At 35.4% G+C, this 22,847-nt stretch overlaps 1 protein-coding gene across 6 annotated transcripts in view; it reads right to left on the bottom strand.

Annotated features, from left to right (window-relative positions):
- Positions 1-1,078: 1,078 nt before the first annotated feature.
- The window catches only part of phtf (putative homeodomain transcription factor), an 87,203-nt gene continuing 65,434 nt past the window's right edge, over positions 1,079-22,847 (bottom strand). For 5 of the 6 annotated variants that reach the window (XM_083115290.1, XM_083115289.1, XM_083115287.1 and 2 more), the window contains exons 16-18: positions 19,098-19,241; positions 15,000-15,095; positions 1,079-10,161 (exon numbers count right to left, since the gene is read on the bottom strand). In XM_083115290.1, the coding sequence (XP_082971416.1) occupies positions 10,012-10,161; positions 15,000-15,095; positions 19,098-19,241 (390 nt within the window). In that variant the 3' untranslated portion in view covers positions 1,079-10,011. The remainder of the gene's footprint in view (positions 10,162-14,999; positions 15,096-19,097; positions 19,242-22,847) is intronic. The other variant, XM_083115291.1, reaches the window with a different exon arrangement.

The raw sequence follows: 22,847 nt of genomic DNA, 5'->3' as shown, positions 1-22,847 counted from the left end.
TTCTTCTGTCAACATTTAAAATGCACATGTTTACATGTACATTATGGCACATAAAAAGTTTTGAATGACATTGTCATGAATTAAAAATACTGTGAATTAGTTTTGAATTACATCCATAAATGTACAAATACACATCACGCAAGGAACTAGTAAGTTCTCTCTCATAGTGAGCTAAAGTGTGCATGAAATACAGGATATATTTGCTACACACAAAATTCAAAATGTATTTTTCTTGTTCACCCCAAACCGTGAGTGAATTTATTAGTCAATAAACAATTTTACATGTACAGTACTTTATTTTGACACACATTATGGCTATTCAGTTTACATTTTCACCTTACATAAAAGCTAATTACTTTTCACAAATGTCACATGAAAAATGTATTATCTTCCTTTTTGTGTCTCGAAGTATCGAACTGTTACAGCTTATGATCCAAACAAAATAGTTTTCACATCACTTTTGTTTCTTCTACTGTCAACAGGAATGCAAGATTAACATTAAAAACTTTTGGACTTATTTACATATTTCTCTGAAAGTTTAAGGAGAACCAGCAGAATCACTGCCATCAAGTGGTTTGTTATTAGATTTGAATTTCCTTGCATCATGACAACTAAAATGTCATGTGAATGATTCAATTGAAGTACAAAACACATAAATGTTACAATTATACCCAGTTGCTGTTTAAGTAGCATTTACCACATACTCATTGACTTATTTATAAAATTGTTCTATGATACTGTAATATTAAGTCAGTATATTGCAAATCAAAACGTGGGCATTCCAACATTACGTGTGTGTGAAATTCACCCATGAAATGTAAGGTTCTAGACATGCAATTGGATTAAAATGTTCATTATGAACTGATTTCATAAAATTATGAACCTGCTAACAAATTAAAAAACTTGAGTATGATGACATAGCCTGAATGCATGAAAAGCATTAACGAGAATGTGTTGTGTGTGATGCTTTAAAAATGTAGCGATATATGCAAATTATATGCATTCACAAACATTTTAGCCTTAATGCAATTTAAAATAATAATAATTTCTACATTGGTTCTTTTTAGATGAAGTGGAATGCCCCAACAAAGAAAATGCCAACATCTGCACAATTTTGTATTCCTATAAAGAAACACCTTATTTGAAATTTAAATATTACACTTACAATCATTAATACTTTCCTATTTTCCCATTATCATTACATAAAAGAATGTACTTAAATTCAAATATCCGAATTTGGCACTAAATTGTAATCGTTGTAATAGAATTCAATTAATCTTATGTATCTCCATTACTATCTTTAGGCATTATGCAAGAGAATTTAGACTCTTAGAATGAATACTTGTTTGATATGTCAAACATAAAGCTATAAATTGTGTATTCACATCGAGAACAAAATATATACTTGATAACTTGATATATCTCATGAAAACTGGTCTGATGGGACAACGGCCTTTCCCAAAATTTTGAGAATATCAAAATTTTCAAATGAAAGCAATGAATAACTCAGGGAAAAGCCAAATGACTCTCAGATAACCATTTTTGTCTTTCATATATTTCATATATTATTGTGTATCCCCCCTCCCAAGAGTGCAGCTTTACAATTCCAGCCCCCCTCCCAAAAAAACAACAAAAAAAAAAAAGTGTATGCTATTGATAACCTACGCCAATTCAAGGAAAGTTTGGTTATGGCATTCAGAAACTGGCACACAGAACAAGTCACCAATGCACTGGTTAGAAGTATGTTTGTATTACATTGTTTTTCTGCTATGTTTGGCTAATTGTGACGCCACTAGTTGCATGTAAAAGGAGTCTTTAAAGGTGACTGAAACCAACCTGTTACATTCACCACCATTGTCTACTGAACTCCGAAAATATTGAGGAAATGTTCGAAGATTACACAATCACACCTCAAGAGCAAAAAAACTATAAACTTTCCACAACTACCCTAACAAAAAATTGCAATAATAAATTTGATAGTCTGTACATGTTTGGAAGTATTAAATGTTCACTACATGAAGTTATTGTTGCACAATATACTCTCTAGAAAATTCAACATAACTACATTATATGTTAAGTTTGATTAAACTTTCTGAAGGAAAGAAAAACAGTACAATCCAGTTTAAAACAATACATTCATAATATTTGTACTATACAAACACTGTTTTACTTGAACTACATAACAGATAGAAAAAAATGTATGAACGAAACAGCTAATAAAATTTGTTTTACTCACGTTCACTTCAACACATTATCTAAATGAACATTTGTTAAGATTAGATAACTTACTATGAAAGATTTAAGTATAACTATAGAACTAATTTCTACATTACTCAATGTGCAAGAAATCTTAACTTTGCATTCAGAGAAGCATATACTTTTAATCAAATCATGTTAACATGACAACAAATATAGGTTGATAATTCCATTGAATAAGATTAGTATTACACATTTACAACCATAAATAACAAAATAATCCAAAAATCTAATTACTATTGCTACAAACTTGAAAAAACAAGTATAAAATAAAGATCCCGTTTACATTGTATACATACATAAAACAACGAAGGAAAAATGAGAAATTATCAGTGACTACTTTTTACGGATGACTTACCAAGGGCCACCCAAACTAGTCTATGGTGGGCACTTGCGCTGCCATAGTTTTTCATATGGCCTGCCTCCAGGTTAAAAAAACATCTAATTTTATTTAGAGATTATCTTTACAGAAAGTAAGTTACCCCCATGCATGTAGCACCGTGCCATGAAGGCACATTTAGGGGAAGTGGAGGTAGGACACCACACATTCTCGATCTTGGCCATGTTTGGTTACAGAAAGTAAAATATAATTAATTGTTCAAGTAGTTTCTGGCACTGCATACACAAAAGTTTGGGCACTGACCTTTTTGTCAACACCATGAGCTATTTCTCCTAATAACTTCCACATAAGACAAAGCTTATACTGAATTTTCAAACATTAATTCAACATTAATTTACAGCAATCTTTCATATTTTGCAGATACATGTTTAAGATGTCATCCAACTTGAGCATTATTTATTTACACAAATATTATTTTATGCATATCTTAGTAGACAAATTGAGAATAACTATAATTGCACTAAATTCAAGTTAATTAAAAGGAACAAGATATGATTAGTTGGTAGTGTTATTCAGAAAAATATTTACAAATCACTCACATGCAGAAAAAAATGTGCGCCCAGCATTTCTTTACAAAGATTAAATGCTGCATTTGCCACCTCAACATAAGCATCATTTCCTTTGCTTTATTGGAGGAATGTGTTGCATAATATGCCAATATCTTATTTGAAGGACACATCCCTCTCCCCCACCCCTACTATTAGCAATGCCCCTGCTGAGTCCCAGACCATTTGGAGATAATGCAAGAGTTTGTCATGATGCAAATTTGCCAAATACTGTAAAATGTTTATGACCCGGCTGCCTACATGTACAAGGATCTTTTCACCTTTTCCTTCACCCACCTTTTAATCATTTCCATCTTTATGATTAATCTGCTGGCAGAACAATAATGTATGTTCTGTATGTAAGTACATACCTTTAATGTCTGATACTGTATATTTATTTCCAGTATTCTCAGTATTTTTGGTATGCAACAAATACCAAAAGACTATCTAAAACTCAATACCTGACGAACCGCACTTATAGTACAGTCTCTATCATATACAATGCCGACCTCCATAGCATAGTGGTTATGTTCCTTCACCAACGTCGTCGTATCTTCACTCATCCTTGTTGTTGCAATTAACCAAAAGTGGCAGAAAAGCAACGTAAAATACCAAATCAATCTAACCCACATTGAACAATATACCATATTGCATTGCTCAATTCAACCATATTAAGCTTATGAGTAGGGCTATGAAGTTGATGGAAAATCATATTTTTATCTGGGCCTTGAAGACTATGCTAAACCTGATAGTAGTCCATTTAGCTTCAGTTAGAACCAGAAAACATAGTTTTTATTTTTGCATGTTTCTTTTTGCATTTTCAGCCTCTTTTGGCTTTTAGATACATTTTTTCAGAATTTTTCTTTATTTTTGATGATTTTTTTAAAATCATTTTTGAGGTTTCTTTTTGTTCCTTTCCTGCATTGCTAGTACTTAAATTTCCTAATAAGTATGCCATTAATCGAACATATGTTCAATGCAAAATTATAATCTGATACACATGAAACAACCATATTTTCAGATGCTGACCGACTACTGTATCATGCAAAGCCCACTCTGAATTATTTATACAGAATAACTTATGGTGCATTTTATGTAATCTTGAGGTAAAAATAAATACATTAGCACTTAATTGCTTTTTTTCCTTTGCTACGGTAGTTTTATGGAATTATTTAACTACTCTCTTGTAATTTATGAAAAATGAAGCTTTCATTTTTAAGGGCGAAAATTATTTTTAGTTCCTTTAAAAAAGTAATAATAATAATTTTTCAATAGTTTTAAGGTCGTTCTATGGCTCAATATTTTGAGATTTTTTAGGTTCTCAACTTACGAGATATTTAACTCTATTTAGAGCAGCACTTGATTTTATAAATGTTGAGGCAAACTCTACTTAAGATAGCCTTAGTGCCTATGATTAAAACCAGCTTTCGCAATATGCTTTGGCATTCCTGATTCAGCAATCAGAAAATTGCATCTCACTTCCTCTTTCACCAGATCTCCATTTCATAACTCAAATGAACATGGAAGGACTCAACGTCAGCTACGAAACAGAGTGACAGCCACTGTTCACTTCCTATGTCTGAGTGGACGAACCAGACCACTAACGACATTTGACAAACAAACGTGAACCTTGCACAACCAGTGGAAAAATCCATACATTAGTGCACAATACATTATAATCTCTCTCTCGGTGGTAAAAAAGTCAAGACGTTAGATTACAGAGCCTCAATGAAATCAATATGTGCTTACTTTTTTGTAGGCAATGTGGAATTCTCATTTTTCGTTTACATGTGAGTGATATAGAATAACGAATTGAACATCAAATTAAAATGTTATAAGACTGAACATAAGATTTGTTATGCAATCATTTATTTTAACCGGAAAGCTATTTATTGAGATATACCAATAAGAAACTTCTAGCACCATCAGTAGAACATATTTGTCTTTTCTGTATGTAAACAGGAACACAAAAAGTAATACACACACAATAAAAACTGATAAACATTCCACTAGCTTTGCCATGGTTAAAATGTAGCTTTAAAAAACAGGTGAGGGAAGTCCATTTTCAATTTGACAATGCTGCTGAGAAGCCGGTAAAATGATACATTTTTAACAGTTTTATTTGTACATGATGCTGTGTTCCTCTCTGTGCTACAGGTAAAACAAATAGATGGCATAAGGCTGAGAAAAGTTGCATCTATACTATTAACAACCATAATTTTATTTTGAATTTTTAAGTCCACTTTATACAAAGATAGACTAATTGAACTGGACCTACAGTTTAAAGTGGAATCTGAACTACTGTGCAACGTGCCTCCACCAGGTATCAAACCCAGGTGACAACATTGCCACTAGGAAGTCCTTAGCAACTATGATTGTAAATAAACTAACTCATTTTGAGTGGCTTTTCAATGACTGGCATGTGATGAATGCATCAATTCAGCTGCCACTGTTATCTGACTTTGTAATACTGTAATTACCCTGTTAATGCCAAGGCAACACTGAAGTTTTCAGACCCATGCCAGGAATGAACCCTGGGACAACTACACAACAGTCTCCGAATAATTTGGCTACACGGAACCTCTAACCTCCTACGCAACTTTTATTTCAGGTTATTTTTCATCTACACATCCTAGATTTATTGCACAGCAGTGTAGAAATATTAGTTAGAATATAAAAAATGAAAATGTTATGATGTAGATTAGCTTTGGAAAAATCAGATCATACATGCTTCTGCAAACATTTAAAAAGTTAGTGGAAAAAAATATGGTTCAAACCTATTACTTAACAAATTGTGCTGGCCTTCATGGAGTGGTTAGCACAGGGTGCTTAGATGCCAGGGGTTCCCGGTTTGAAACCTGGCCTCAGCATGGGTGTCTCTCTCTCTTCAATATCATCATATAGTGGAATCACAAGCAAAAAAGCCTGCGCAGACCAGACTCCCACATGGAGGGAATGGGCAGAGTTAACCATGCTTCCTTATGGCCTGAGTTGAACGGAAGAAGGAGAGGTGCACGGAGACTTTTCATCCAAGGTTCTTTTGTTTGTGGTCTCTCTACATCATCACTCGTCCTCATCTTTGCAATTAACCAAAAGTAGTAGAAATGTGAAGTAAAATAACCCAAACCAGTTATAGGTCCAGTGTCTTGCATGGTTCACTCATGATCTTGTCACTGGAGGTTTTGGCTTTGTGTTTTGGAGAATAGTTCTTTGCGAGTCGCACAACTTCATCATCAGGGCTAAAGTGATATTACTTTGAACTAATGTTAATACACTATTTTTTCAGACTACGAAGAAGTATCAGCCAGTATCAGTCATTAAATTCCATCCGCTATTTCCCTACAGCACTGGTATCAGTATCTGTTCAGCCCTAATAATAGCTCATTCTCATCATTGCAATTAGCTAAAAGTGGCAGAAAAGTGTAGCAAAAAATAAGGAAAATAAGTGCTCATATATACAGAGTGATCCATTGAACTGTAGACCATCATGCCAGGGTTGGCAAGCGAGGTGCTCGCAGTACTGTAAGCGAGGTACCGTAGTCTGTTCGTGAATCAAGTGTGCAAGTTTCCGTAACTAGTTTAAAGAGTGATTTATTTCATTACTAATTTATGAAAGAAGGTACTGAAACTGCCCACCTTCATTGTCCGCACATTTTTGACACCTCTTGATGAAGTTACCCAAGCTTGCTGCAGTTCCCTTGATTAATGTTGGTAATTTCATGGCAGATGTTGCCCTTGAGTTCTTCCAGGGTGACTTGTATACCTCATTTTTTAATCTATCCCACAGATAAAAATTTCATGGAACTTTTACAACCAGGAATCTTGTTTCTAATCACCTTTGAACTTCACGTGCAGATTGGGTTAACACACATGAATCATAAATAAATATACGCTGTGCAGGAGAAAACATTTGCCGAGCCATAGCATGCTTTGCAGTTGAATACACTAGAAGAAGCATAAAACGTAACAAGCACCTTATCACTCCACAGTCGCCAGACTAATAAACATGACACACAATACAAAACAAGGACCCTTATCACTTCAGTCTCCTGTTTCAGAACCTCTGTAAAAACTGGTTTCTAGCGCCCTCGCCAGCTTATGTTAGTGGGTCTCTTAATGAAGATGTATCAAAAATGTGTGCATCAAAGGCAACTAGTTTGAACACCTCCTTTTATAAATGTGGTAAGTAAATCACTTTTTAAAATAATTACGGAAACTGTTGTGCGCTTGCTTCATCGACACTCTACAATCTTGACAAACGGCGGCAAGTGCCTCGCTTACCAATAACAAGCACAGACGTGGCAGTCTACACTTCAATGGATTGCATTGTATAAATATGTATGGCAAATCTGTTTAAATCTGTAAAGCCCATCACGCAGTGAAAAAAAGGAATTACTAGAACAAGAAAATCAAATCTATCTGTGGATAATGTAAGTACATGTTACCCATGCATCAATGTGTCACATTAACTGTTTCAAGAGCCATGAAGTTGTTCTTATTGTGAAAACCATAAATATGTTTTGCCACACCAATAAAAGTATATGCTCATAAGGATGCATTATGTAATACTCCAGTGATTAAGCAGTAGTTTCAAAATGCTCCTCACACGATGATAAAGCAATAGCTGCATAATAATCACATGAGATGCCTGAGACGAGCTGAACTAGCCGAATTGTTAAAAATAAAAAAGGAGGAAGAAAAAGCATGTATGTAGTCTTTGGTTCTTGAAAAATAAAATGTGCATGTAGTATGTGGCTTGCGAGTGGAAAGTTTGGGAGTTAATCATGCTGTACCATCAATAGAAAGGCAATCAAGGAATCTGGTTGTTCTGAAACATTATTACTTCCATAAGAGGAATATGTTACTTTTTTTATGGTGTACCTCGGCTGGTGAGAATAATCGATAGAGGCATGCATATTTCGTTTTTGACAAAAAAATGTTTCAGAAAGGTGTGAGGTGCATTTTCCTACCCTGATTTGCCATGAAATGATGCGAAATGAACTGCAAAATGCGAAATGGACTTTAAAACGATATTTAGTGTTTATTTACCAATGCGACACTTTCGGAAGTCTGAATTATCCTGCAAGTTATACAATTCACGGAAAATTGATTAATTTTGATGTAAATATTTGAGAAGCAAAAATGGACCCTTTATACAGGAATAAACTTAATACTCTGTTAACTACGTAAATGTACTATTAGAAGGGATGTGTTTATTTTGTGTAAAAGTGCAGTTTTTAAATCAAATTTAGGTTTACATTCACAATTTTCATACCAAAATCTCATTTTTACATACCGCTTTTGATCCAATTTTTCACTGCTATAACACAGAAATTTTATTTTATTTACCGCTTTCGAACCCGAAATTGAGTGTTTTTGTATCGAAATTTTACTTTTTTATTTACCAAAAATATGTGCCTCTAATAATCAACCACACATTATGGCGTGATTCGGCTGGTGAGAATAATCGACCATACCTATTTCACGACAGGATTCTGTGGTATCTAGTCTGCTGGACCAAGTGCTAAAGAACGAAACAGGGGCTAGAAAATTCACAGCATGCGAAGCTATGGCTACAAAACATGCTATAAAAGGTGAAGCACAGGTGAGCTACGACTGCTAGCAAGTCACATATGCCATCGCATTTATCAGAGTGGATCCTATATCGAGAGGACTATAATATTAATTGGTTTATTATTTTCCAAACTCTTCACAAATTAAATACCACAGACAAGTGCACCATATTTGGACCTTGTTGCTGCAACAACCAATTGTTAAGGACAGCCCAGTAGACAAGCTAGCAGAGAACCTAGCAGCTCTGGAAAAATGATGCAAACCAGTCAATCAAACAGTGGAGAAGGAAGCTCCAAGATGGATAATGGCCAAGGACCACCAGAATTAATAGAAAAAGACCAATGAGATTGGCAGATAAATACTTGTTTTAGGTATATTAAAAGCACGTCTTTCAATATTAGTCAGAATTAACTGTTGGCCCAGTTTCATCAAGATCAATAGAGTGGAACCTTGACCACATGTTTTTCAATGTTCTGTTCTGTGACTTAAAATCGTAAATTGCAGGAAAATGTTTAATCAAGGACCTTTTTATAACATATAGCTTTATTGGAACCAAGAAGGCAAAGTACATAATGCAGAAAATTGTAAGAGAACATAACATTGGACTTCTGCTGTGTATTCAATGGCTTTTCAATTCATGCATTTTGACATAACTGCAATGGTAAATAAACCATTAAAAAGGTAAATAAAAATTGATAATTAAAAAAATAATAAAGTACTTTTATTGTCTATTTGGCAGAACATTTATCCTTGCTGTGATAATTTATGGAGAATTTAATCTCTGTTCAGTCTTAAACTATTTTAATTATACCCTTTCAGCTCAGATCTTACTTTCCACACAAAATGCATCAAGGTTTCTACTTAAACAATTATCTGCAAATGGATAAAAATTGAACAGCACCATTAAAACTACATAAATACATCATTTCATACAAATTTGAGTTTTATGCAAATTTGTAATTATCTAAATTTCAAATCTTCAACATTATACAGTAAATATCTTCACATTTAAACAAACAAGATGGGAGAAGTCTATGAAGTAAAATGAAAACAATTAAACACATATACATAAAATATATTTATCACTTACCTGAGTTCAAAGTAGTTTCTCTAACATACATACAATTCCACCCTTTCACCACAGTCAAAATACTATTAAATACACAACAGAATCTAAGTTTGCAATAAATCAATCATCCCATTGAACAATGGTCATACCAGCTACCTGAAAAGTGCCTACTTGATCTTAATCTTATGGAGTTTCAGCTTAAAGCCCAGCATCTCCGACAGTACCCCAGAGAATGCAGAGAGTATCACGACCTTTGTGATTGTGTACAGATAGGGATTTGCTGACAACCCAGAAATCTTGAAAGGACTCTCAAGCTCCTGAAAAATAAAGGTAACACTTATTACTTTCCAATGCACTATAGGTATCAATGCAAGAAGTGGTTTGATATTGACTAATGACTAAGGTTGAGCAGATACCCACCAATGCTGTTACACTTATGAATTCCCACCAATTTCAATACCAATACTTGAACATTGTAACAATTAAAAGTTGTGTTCAAGAGGAAATTGTGTATTTAAAACACATCAATCTAACCAGAGTCTTGCTTTAAAATATTTGAAGAAATATGTAAGAGAAAATCAGGATATTAAAATAGCTGATGTTTATGAAAAATTAGAAAATACACTTCACAAATAAATCATGTGTCATTTATGCGCATCTCAGAAAAGTATCAGCTGGAACTGGTACTAAATTTAGATCTATATTTCCAATACTAATACCACTGGTATCTGCCAATATCTGCCATCGATATGAGCTAAGCCCTCCTGATTATTCAAAATTATAATGGGTGCATAATCCTTGAGGATATTTGTGCCTTGCTAAACATGAACAAAAATGTAAATTAATTTGAATAAAATGATTCTTGGGAAAAACAAGTGCTGCTGTTCAAGGGTATCCAGGTATCACCTCCTCACATAATAATTTAAAAAACAGTTCACATGGTGTGCTACATAGGAGGGAGCTTTCAAACTGAAGTGACATGTGACCTAGGGGTTTCACCCAGTGAAAAGCAATGTGCCCACAAATTTCACCCATTGAAATAAGCACTTTCCCATCCAGCCTGCAAAAAAAGCATGCATTGACACTTTGGTAGAAAAGCTCCCAAAGAGAGGTTGACATTTAAATGCTTTTTGAAACCGATATCTCTATAACCCCTCTTCCACCCCCTTCCCATGCACACAAACAAAAAATATTTAATTTTCATCACTAAGAACACAAGGCGAAACTAATGAACAATGTTATCTAAAATGTTTCTAAATTTGTAGTTTTTTGTAAGACAAAAACCCATCGAAGTCATCTGGTTACATGCATTTAATGAGGAGCCAAACAAATCATAAAATACATAATTATCATTTTTACTTAGGCAACAATAAGAAATTCAATTTGCATCTTATTAACTCAAAATCAATGAAAATTGTACCAATCTGGAATGCTGACATTCCATGCTTGTGATCTACTGAGTTACCACAGAATCATCTAAAGGTCTTTTCTATTCTTACGGCAGGAAGTGGGGAGCCGGGAATATGCAGCAGACCAACCAGACAACAGCGGTGGTGCAGACTTACGGCATCGAGGGAAGGAACTACTACGTGCACCTCGTTCTACAGGCTGCTGCATTTCTTATCGCACTGGATTGGTCGCTTCCCACTTCCCTTGCCAGTATATAGAGCACCCGCCTTAATACTGGAAAAGAGCTTTAACATGCTATAACTGACCCTTATCATACCCTCACTGAGTAACTGTTTCCATGGACATGTTGATTACTTATTGTGAATCCTTTGAGTTATGTTCAAGTTATTTCTAACAGTGTCTATTCTAATGCTTTGGAAAGTTTCTAAAGAAACTTGTAACTTAAATAACTTGTAATTCCAAGTGCTGAATAAGCACAGTACATAATAAGAATAAAATTCCAATATCCTGCCAGCAATGTGAAGGTAAAATTGGGAGGGAGGTTTGGTCCATTTTTTACCTTAATTAAGTCAGTAAGAATGTCAGAATGTTATTCTTATTTTTGTGTGCTGCATGCTTTATTTCGTTACTAATCTTGACAGACAAGACTGTAAATTTTGTACAGCAAAATATGACTTAATACATACACAGTGTGGTCACTCTAGGACCACCAAAATTCAAGTATAATTCCCGGTTCTCAAAAAGTCAAGGGTACAAGCAGATCTTTTCTCTATTTGAACTTTACATATTACCATATCTCTATCTCTCTCTCTCTATTAACAATATAAAGGGTCTGTGTGATTCCAGTGTCCAAACATTCTAATTCTATTTGAATTCAATTAAATGGTACATATACTTAAAATATTTATTTTTAAGGTGCGGAATTTACATTTTACATTTCTCATACTAAGACTCGAAATACGAGGTGCATGTCAAAAAAAAGGGCCGATAATTTTTTACGTGGGGTTGGCAACACTGATGAATTTAAGCATGCCCTAGTATTCTGTGTTTGCAACAGAGATAGATTCATCAGAGTGGGGTTGCGTACATGCGAGTAGCAGTAAGGTGAAATGGCTGCCGTAATACAAAATCCCGCCAAATGTGAAGTGAGATCTGTCATACGATTTCTGAATGCCAAAGCACAGAATGCAGCTGCCATCCATCGGGAATTGTGTGCCATTTATGGACCGACAGTGATGAGTGAAGGGAAGGGAAGGTCAGGCAATGGTGCAGAGAGTTTCGGGAAGGGCGTTCAAATGTCCATGACGAAGAGCGTAGCGAAAGACCTAGTGTTCAGACGGACGATCTGGTAGAACGTGTTAACGAGAAAGTGCGTTCCAATCGCCGGTTCACAACATCTGAACTCGCCAAAGAGTTTCCAGAAGTGTCTGCGAAAACAGTGCATTGAATTGTGACTGACAACCTGGGGTATCACAAACTGTGTGCGAGGTGGGTACCAAAAATGCTAACAGACGCTCACAAAGAGCAAAAGAAGGACAGCTGCACGTGATTTTTTGGCCAGCTGGGGAAGGATGACCTCTTTTTGCACATAGTGACGGGGGATGAAACATGGATATCGTATGACACTGGGGAGTCGAAGCAGCAGTCAATGCAATGGCAGCACACTGGTTCTCCTACAGTGAAGAAATTCAAACAAACACAATCAGTTCAAAAAATCATGGCAACCGTGTTTTGTGACCAAAAGGGTGTGATTTTTGTGGAATTCTTGGAACCATGACGAACAATTACAGCAGAGGTGTATTGCAAAACACTGAATAATCTGCGACGTGCCATCCAAAATCGGCAGAGAGGAATGCTACGCTCTGGAATATTTCTGATCAATGACAACGCCCGCCCACACACAGCTGCTCGTACTGTTGAGACAATTCAAAGATTTTGATGGGAACTATTCAATCATCCCCCTTCCAGCTCCGACCTTGTCCCCCCGCGATTGCTTTCTTTCCTTCACCTGAAAAAGTGGCTTGCATTGAAGTGTTTCAACGACAGTGACATGCTCAAGACATCAGTTCTGGACTGGCTGCACTCTCAGGCAGCAGATTTTTATGCAGAGGGTATACAGAAGCTTGTGCCATGCTATCAGAAATGTCTGGAGGTTAATGATGAGTATGTCGAAAAATAGCCAAGGTATGTACTTATTTATCAATCACAATAAATTTCTTCTCCTATAATTTTCTTGTTTTTTAAAAAATATCGGCCCTTTTTTTTACATGCGCCTACAAACACAAAACACAAATGTTAAGGGATATACTAATCTACTAAAAATTGTTAATTGTACAAGAATTTCAAACTCAAATTTATCTAATCAACTTCAAGATCAGGGTGGCTACTCTAGGACCATGATAAAATTAAAGTATAATTCCCAGTTTTCAAGGCAAACTTTCCAAAAATTCAAGCAGATGTATTATCTATTTCAATCTTACGTATTACCACCTCTCAACATCCACACACAAATATCTTCATAATATAAAGGATCTATGTGATTCCAACATCCTAAAATTATAATTCAATTAAAAGGTATACGTAATATAATTAAAATATTTAATATAAGGTGCTCAGTATCTATTTAGAATCAGAGGTGCAACCACGAATTTTTGTCTGAGCGGGAGGGAAGAAAGTTCCAGGATAAACGTACTACTACTAATAATAATAATAAGTGTTAATAATAATATTATTATAACTATTATTATTATTATTATTATTTTACTTTGCTTTTTGTGCCACGTTTGGCTAATTTGCGAAGATAGGGATGAGTGATATGATGAAATTGATGAATGGACAGTCACAAACATCCATGCTCAAACCAGGATGTGGAGGGACCAACATTGTTGTTATTATTATTATTATTAGTAGTAGTAGTGGTAGTATCAAAGACGTTATTACCCTCGTAAATTATGCAAAAAGGGGGTAGAAGTTGGTGTTAAAGCATTTGTGTTCGAACAAACAATTTCAATTATTTTTTTCTTCACGGATCTCACTTCAAATTGTAGGTCCAGTCCGATTAGCCTTTCTGTGCATAAAGTGGACTTAAAACCACAAATCAATCAATCAATTTTACAACATTTTTCATATAGATAGTTTGGCGCGCAGGGCCGTCTATGGCTGCCTCCTAGCTATGGTTATAAACTTGATAACACTAAGAAAATTTTACGAAAATAATTTTTATTTGCATAAAATGTGAATAGGATTTGGATTAGAAAAAGTTGTAATTTTTCACGTCTACAGAGAAAAATTCAAGTAGAATTCACGCATAATTCCCAGAATTCAAGGAATTCCCGGTGAGTAGCCACCCTGAAGATATATTATCTTGCAACAATATTCCGTCTGCCAGATAGATTGTTCTGCAAAGGACACTAACAAAGTAAACAGATTGAGAGAATTCTGTTATAATTTCCAGGCAGCTTTCTTTTTCCTTTCTTGATAAAAATAAAAGCTAAACTGTGAAATCTTGCTGAGGGCATTTATAAATATGTATAAATTCATTGGGATTTGGATTAATAGAAGTTGCAATTATTCACGTCTACAGAGAAATATTCACGCACAATTCATGCATAATTCCCAAAATTCAAGGAATTCCCAGTAAGTAGCCACCCTGGTTCAATGTGGACAGCCACTCATTAATGACGGATTACTATAATAATGTTGTAAAAGAAAAACATTGTCTTTCTACAAACGTAAATAAACTTACCTTAAGTAGATCGGCAGCTAATTTTAATACACTGTTCGCTACCATAAGCTCTTCCTTTTTATTTGGCTTTTGTTCAATTTGGAGATACAGGTTTATCTGAAAATATAATCTTTATTATTGAAACTGCTCAATGATGTTCTTTTCTTAAAATACTAATCACAAAACTAATATAATCATATTTACCCGTGAATTTAATTACATATGTTGAATTTAAATCAGTCACGTGCAATTTCAATCATATGATTCAAAAATTAAAACTGCAAGCCCGATGGGTGCGGTGAGAAATTGAATAAAATTTCTGATTTTTAATCTGTGGATGTTTGGAACCAAGAAGCAATTTTGTTGCATTTGTTTTGAATTTCAAAAGACTCTAGCTTATATATCAGCAGTGAGTGCCACCATATCCCCTGGCCTGAACAAGGCCACCCAATAAGGTTCCCCATCTCACCCACACCACTCATAGTTTTCGGCAAGCCTGGCTAAGGAACATTTTTTTGTACCATCTACAACTTTGTTTTTGGACCTGGCAACCTTGCAGGTCTCACTATTTCTTCCGTCAGGTCTCTTACTTTGCTTCTACAACTGAAGATTCGGCTCGCGGCTGCGAACATTTGAATTTTTCCTGTGCCTGGTGAGTGTTTTCTCTTTCCTCTTTTAATTATTATTTAACCTTTGTACCACTCCTTCCTTTTATCCACTACATATATATCATGGGTACAGATGGAATCCCAAATCTTTGTGTAAAATTCACCATACTGCTTTCACTCAGTCTCAATTCGACAGCATGTCACCAAGCAGAACGGGTTGGACTTCTTCCTCGTGATATCCTCTCTCACTCTTCCAATGTGCATTCATCTTGTTATTACAGTTCCACTTGTTCGAAATGCTGTAACCCATCTCAAGATTGTATTGTGATTTGGAATGGGCCCATGACGTCTGATAATGAAACTGCACCAAAGAGCCACTGTTTTTCAATTTTTCACGAAACTGTTGTATGCGAACACACCATGCTCTAATGTCCACGGTGGCATTACAGCAACTGATCCCAGCCGAGCCTTAAATGGCATGGCCGAGCGAGTTCACTGCCACCCTACTCTCATCTCTACCCTCTCTCCCTGCTTCAAATTCCCCATTTGAAAATGGTGTGTGTCCCGTGATGCATCCTTTATATGATTATTTAATTGCAAAAGAATTGCACCCCCCAAAATTATGCTACAAAAAATGCTGTTGGTACAGAAACAGTTATTCATACATACAAAAGGGCAATAAAGTATTCAAGGGAACTAAGCATACAATCCACACTCAATGTTTACTCTTTATGTGAGAGCAATAGTACATTATAATGTATTAAATATGAATAACATGGCCTCTTTTATAGAATTCTCGAAGATAGAAATTTGAGTGCTGGAACCAGTAGCAGTATTGGATATTTACTAATTCCAAGACTGATTGAAATTAAAATGCTATGTGATCCAGTACTAAGGCTATTTACACCCATCATGTAATACAGAGACAAGATCCTCATCAATAACTATATGAAGGAAAGTTGTTGAATCAAACTGATTATGTAGAGCCAAACTCCTTACCAAGACTAAAAGCAATAAAATGTCGGAGGACTAAAATTTCCATATCTATGCTAAAAGCTGAGGCTACAAAGGGGCACCCAGCACACAAATGGATAAAACACAAAACAAGATACAGCTCCACAGGAGATTATCCAGACACCAGAGCCTCGTTAACCTGCAAGAATGCAGTTATCACGGTTTACTACATGGAAAAGAGATTGACCTTTGTGTGCCTTCTCAGAAGGTTACACCTTTTACATGCTCAATAATGATACTCATGTGTAATTTTCAGCCAATATTTAAACATTAATCTGCATTGCAACATCCCTAGAAGTATGAGGGTCATATACAAATGATTTAGATTAACTTTTGACTATTCTATATATTCTTCTTGGAGGTTCATATCCACCATTGCCATCTCTCGGGCAATTTCTGTACTACCTCACAAAACCATCATCTAGAAGTGTGTCTGGCCCACTTCCCGACAGCATCACGTTAGGTTTCATCATCTGGGAATTGTTGACCACACAGGGGATTCTTCATTTCACAGAAAAGGACATGGTCATTTAGTGCAGCTGTCTGAGTCTGTTCGCTGAAGTGTGACCATGCATTGATGGTAATCGTAAACAATTTCTTGCAGTGTGCAGTGACTCAAACCAGGTATCAGCAATCGTCTCATTGAATGTGATGTGTTTCTCCCTGATCAGGTCCGACATTCATGGAATCATCTGCAAAGTTCTCTATGTTTTTCGATGACTGCAGGATCCCTTTTTCACTGCTTCATCACTACATACAAAGCAACTGAACACGTTTGCACGTGAAACAGTACCAGCACCACACAGCCACTAAACATCTGTGAATATGCACGACGTTCTCTCCCTCCTTCCATTCAGAACCACGTGGTTCATCATTGCCCATGCTAGCCACTCTCCATTGCTTGTCTGACTGGTTATTGTACTGTGGGATTAACTGAAATTACCCATGGTCAGCTGCATGACACTGTGGCACCATCTCATAGGTACATGATCTTCAAGGTCAATATTATGGTTTCACCAAGTGATAGTCTGATGCTACCTACCAGATTGAAATCATAGCCACAGTCTAAATCATTTGTATATGGTGCTCATAGTAGGACCTGTGCAGAAGGCCAGATAAAGGGGTAACAAGATGCTCCGATCATTTTATCAAACCCAAGCTCTGGACTTTGAACCTTTATTTCTCCCCTATAAATTGTAAGTTACTGACACAGTTCTATATCTGATAGGACAAATCATCATAATTTAGATTATGTCTTTAGTCATTTTTCTTTAATAACCATGTTGTGCTTTCTGCATTATCTGCTATTTACATTTATATTCATAATTGTCTTGCTGAACATCTAGCAGTGGTTTTTCATGAAATATGTAATTTAGCCAATTGTACTGTATAAATTATAGGCTTGCTCACAACATACTGGAAAATATAAGTGGCAAAAACTCTGTAAAACAAAGTATTTTCCATGGAATCAATCATGCTGTATAGATTCTAACATGCTATTAAGATTAATGAAAAGTTACATGACAAAAATGTAGAAAAAGGGATTTCTGTTTTGAGTTTTGTGAGCACGGAATTGTATGTCTGTTGGATGCATGTTGGGCACTTTTGTTTTTTGTGAGGTAATTTTGCACGTCTAGAACTAAATAAAAGTATGGAAATACTTCCTTGCCGTTTTATTATTTTAAGTGTTCAAGAGTAACAGGTATTGATTTGCTAACCTGAAAAATACAAAACCAAGGAAAGGAAATGTCTTTCTTTAACACATTGAAAACCGTGTTAGAGAATCACCAATGAGGTATCAGCCTTCATGCATACAAACATTGACACCCCGCTACTGATGATGCTTATTTTGGGCATAACTAAACTCTATGGAGCAATGGTCCTTTGAGAAGCCAAAGTCTGCCAATGACTTTCTATTGGGTAATGTTTGGTCAGCATGACGAGTTTGATTGCTCTCTCATCCTCATATTGGATTAACATCAAAATTGTTTAGCTCTAACTGGGGGACTGAGCTCAGGATCGCTCACAGAGGTGAGAGGGCTAAGAGGAAGATACAAGTCATTGCTTTTTATGAGAGTTTAAATGGTTAATAATATTGACTTTCCAAATAAAACTTAAGCTTACAAATACATTCCCATAGGTATGCTTACTCCAAGTATACAACTACATAAGTTTAGATAAAGCATACCTAGGGAAGTTTATGTTGTGAGGCACAAATATAAAAGTTATAAAAGAAACAGTATGTAAGTACAGGGTGATTCAAAAAAAATGTTAACACTATATGGGAAATAGAAAATGTATTACTCACAGTCTACCTTTACTTCTTTAATGAATAATATTGAACAATTACATATGCTGGCAATCCAGAAAATAATATAACACACTGAACACAAATAAATTTGTGTTATTGCAACAAAGTTCCCTCCTTTAAGCAAATTTTCTATTTCCTATACAGTATTAACATTTTTTTAAAGCACCCTCTATATATGTCACTCACCTGTTCTGTTATAAGAACTGAAAGATTGTGGTATTTGCCGTTGATCTTTGTGCCCAACGTCATGAAGCGAAGAAGGAAGAATCCCAGAACCAAGCACCAGACCAATGCTTCCAAGTTATACTGCGAATGAAGACGTACAGAATCCTGAAATTTTAAGAATCAAATTCATGTACATTGAATGTACTGAATGTAAATTCTCCAAGATTTTCACTCATATATTCAACTCTTGCAGTAAGTTAGCAAGTGAAGAAATTAAAATAATAACTTGACATTAGAGCTCCACAAATACCAAGGTATTGATGTTGGCCAGCACCTGTGGTATCATTATCAGAAAGTATCAGTTCACAATTAACTACCACTATTGTACTTTTCCAGAGTCCAGGTATTTTGGGAGGTCAACAAAAACACCACATAACTTTCACTATGGCTTAAAATACGATTTTATTTCATTTTGCAATAGGATTGTGTGGCAAAAAGTGAATTTCAAAATTAAATGATAGCTACTTCAATATTCTGATCATTTCCTATCTAATTCTTTCAATACTATAAAGGTCATCCAGAAAAAAATGAACATTTTGGTGTAAAACACAAATGACAAATGATGTGCGCAAAAAAATTATGGTACAGAAACTACATACCTTCCTCTACTTTTCCACATATTTGCCATACCACTTCAAGCACTTATCATAGCATGATACCAGTTTGTTGATACCGTAATTGTACTCGGTTGCAGCAAATATATTCAACCATGCAGTGACAGCATTTTGAGTTCATCAGCCATGGCAAAGTGCTTTCCGGAAAGAAGGAACATTTGACTGTAGCACACTCCACCTACGCACCCTCAGATTGAGTCAAGCAGTGAGACGGTGCAGATGTGTATGCACATGTGTACGGTATCAAGCTGCAATGTGATATATGTGCGATAAAATTCGACCCTCATATAAAACTAAACTCTGGTAGATTGATGCAGTATAATTGCAATGCAATACTTATACAGGGTGTTCATAAAGTCCTGGTACCATTACAAAAAACATAGCTCGGAAACTACATGCAATTTAACAATGTTGATTGCAAAATGAGCTACAACTCTCCACGTTTATATGCCATACACCTCAATGTGCGCCCCTCTAGTTGCTCTCAGAACATCAAGCCCGGCAATCCACTTCTGCCCATACACGACCCAGCATATCACCAGTAAAAGTTAGGATACTCAAAATTATTCTTCTTCGAAGAGTAGCAACATCTGGAACAAGAGTGCAGTAAACACAATCTTTGACATTCCCCCAGAAGAAGAAATCCAAGGGTGTGATATCAGGCGAGTGCGGTGGCCAGGGACTAGGTCCATCATGGCCTATCCACCTGCCACAGAAATGCCTATCCAAAAGACTTCCAACATCCTTGGACCAATGAGGGGGTGCCCCATTTTGTTGAAAAATTATAATTGACTGGAATTCCTCCAACTGAGGAAGAAGGTACTGTTCAAGCATATCGTAGTAAATGTTTTTGTAATGGTACCAGGACTTTATGAACACCCTGTATATCATTTTTTGATGAATATTGGTATCAGTTTTGGGTAAGAGTATGGGTTCGAAGTAGTATTTGCTCAGCCCTACGTATTACATAACTAGTAGGGTGGAATCGATAACACATTGAATCAATGCCATTGTTATTGATGCTATTTCTGATTCTCACAAATACTGATACTGAAAAACTGCAACAATTCAAAGTAGTTCAGAATATTTATAAATTTTAGGATATAATCTTTCTCTGGAGCTATCATAATAATCTAACCGAGTTTTGCTTTCAAATGTTCATAATTTCACAACATTCATTTGTCCCCACCATTTTGTTGTAAAAATAATGAAAATTATGCATTTTGCATAATTTACAGGACACACAGAATCCACGAAAGAGCATTTTTTCACATTCCACAAGACAGATGGACTCTGGAAAAGTATCAACTGGGATCAATGCATAAATTCCAACTGATGCTTTCCAATTCAGTTCTAATACCTAGGTATATGCAATAGTTTATGATATGTACAAGATATATTACAATTTATCGGAAAGTTTGGAAATTATGGTTAAAGCACAAATCAATCCTGAGTTCTTTGTATGAAACCAAGTCACAATGGAAACAAGATATAACCTACCTCGGACCACACCACAAATTGAACAACTTAGATCTCACCATAAATGCATATTTAACATAGACACACTGAACTTCCAGTTAGCTGCCATTAGCTATGTGAACAATTGAGCAAATTAATTCAAACTTAAATTTGGATTTGTTTCAAATCCATTTTGTGCACAGATAAGATAATTGGGGCTATATCTGCAGCTTAAAATGGGATTCAAAACACTACCACTGCCACATGGGACCCCTGATTACAAGGTGATGACATTACCATTACACCATCAAGTAGGTCCAATTCAAATTCAAACTTAATTAGCCATATGAAATGTTATGGCATGATCAGGGTTTCCACCCTTATTTGGAAAACAAATTCTCTGACTTTTCCAGGCAATTTTAAAACAAATTTCCAGACCATTCTGTGATCTAATAACCATGTGTTAAACTGCACTTGCTATTCAAGAGAATAAACTTTATTCAACACTGTTAAAAAATAAATGACCCAAAATAAACAAAACAATTTTGATAAGGAATATATCCCACTCAAGACACTGATTTTAAAAAAAAGGTGGAATTATTTTCATTACAATTTTTGTTGAAACCCTTTGTTTTCCCTGACTTTTTTAACTCGCAGGTTGTTTTCCCTAATTTTTTCCCCACATTTCCAGCTGTGATGATCTCTGACCCAGATGCTGACTTATTAAAAAGTTTCTGTTACTGTCATACTGAAATTCAGAATCTTTGTGGAAAGAGTTTTGTAAATTTTATAACTGTGTTAAAATATTAAACGTATTAGAAATGTGGAAAGTGTCAACTAGAATTAGAAAGAAAATAAAGCCTTGGTTTCCATTTTCTCAATTGTTTTAATTTTACATACAATTATGCTGATCTAATGCTTTAAATATTGAGTGATATAAGACATTTAATTTCATGTTAATAACTAACGAATCTTTTGCTCACTTAGCTAACAATAATGTAAGTAAAAAACAAAACAAAACAGGCTGCAGACTACTGTAGTGTATCAAAATGCTAATCAATTAATTGGGATGTAAAATTAATTTCACTTACTGCTGTAATGAGTATTTGATTACTACTTTTATACCACATAAAAATAATAGCAACATTCAAGTTCTCTAGCATGCATAATCAGGTGGCAAATTTTATGTTATCAAACTGCATTAGAGAAAAACAGATTTTCTTGTGGACTGAAAGTTAAAGGTAAAGCTAATCCATGATTGCACGTAGGAGAGAAGGAAGGTAGGGGTCCACACAATCTTGATCTCAGTCATAGTGGAGATGATGTGATCAGCACCATGCTCCCACTGTAGTTATGACCCAAATGTTACTTTTTTATGAACATAGTTGGTAGCAGCAATGAGAAATGGTTACAACTAGCCTAAAACCAGCTACCATCCACATTCTGAGGTATGGAGAAATGCAAGTATAGCACAGAAGTTGCATACACAACTGCACAAAACGGGAGATTTCCACTGATGTGTGCAGGTGAACATCAGAAAATGGCCAAGAAGTAATTTTGCTTCATGACTACATTATGTACCTATAATTCATTCTAACTTAAGGTTAACAATTATTACATACGTCTGGAGATAAGTTAG

The sequence above is a fragment of the Lepisma saccharinum genome, chromosome 30 (genome assembly GCF_977018435.1).
Source record: "Lepisma saccharinum chromosome 30, izLepSacc3.1, whole genome shotgun sequence".
Taxonomy (NCBI): domain Eukaryota; kingdom Metazoa; phylum Arthropoda; class Insecta; order Zygentoma; family Lepismatidae; genus Lepisma; species Lepisma saccharinum.
Note: the sequence above shows the minus strand (reverse complement) of the source record. Positions and strands in the feature narration are given on the sequence as shown.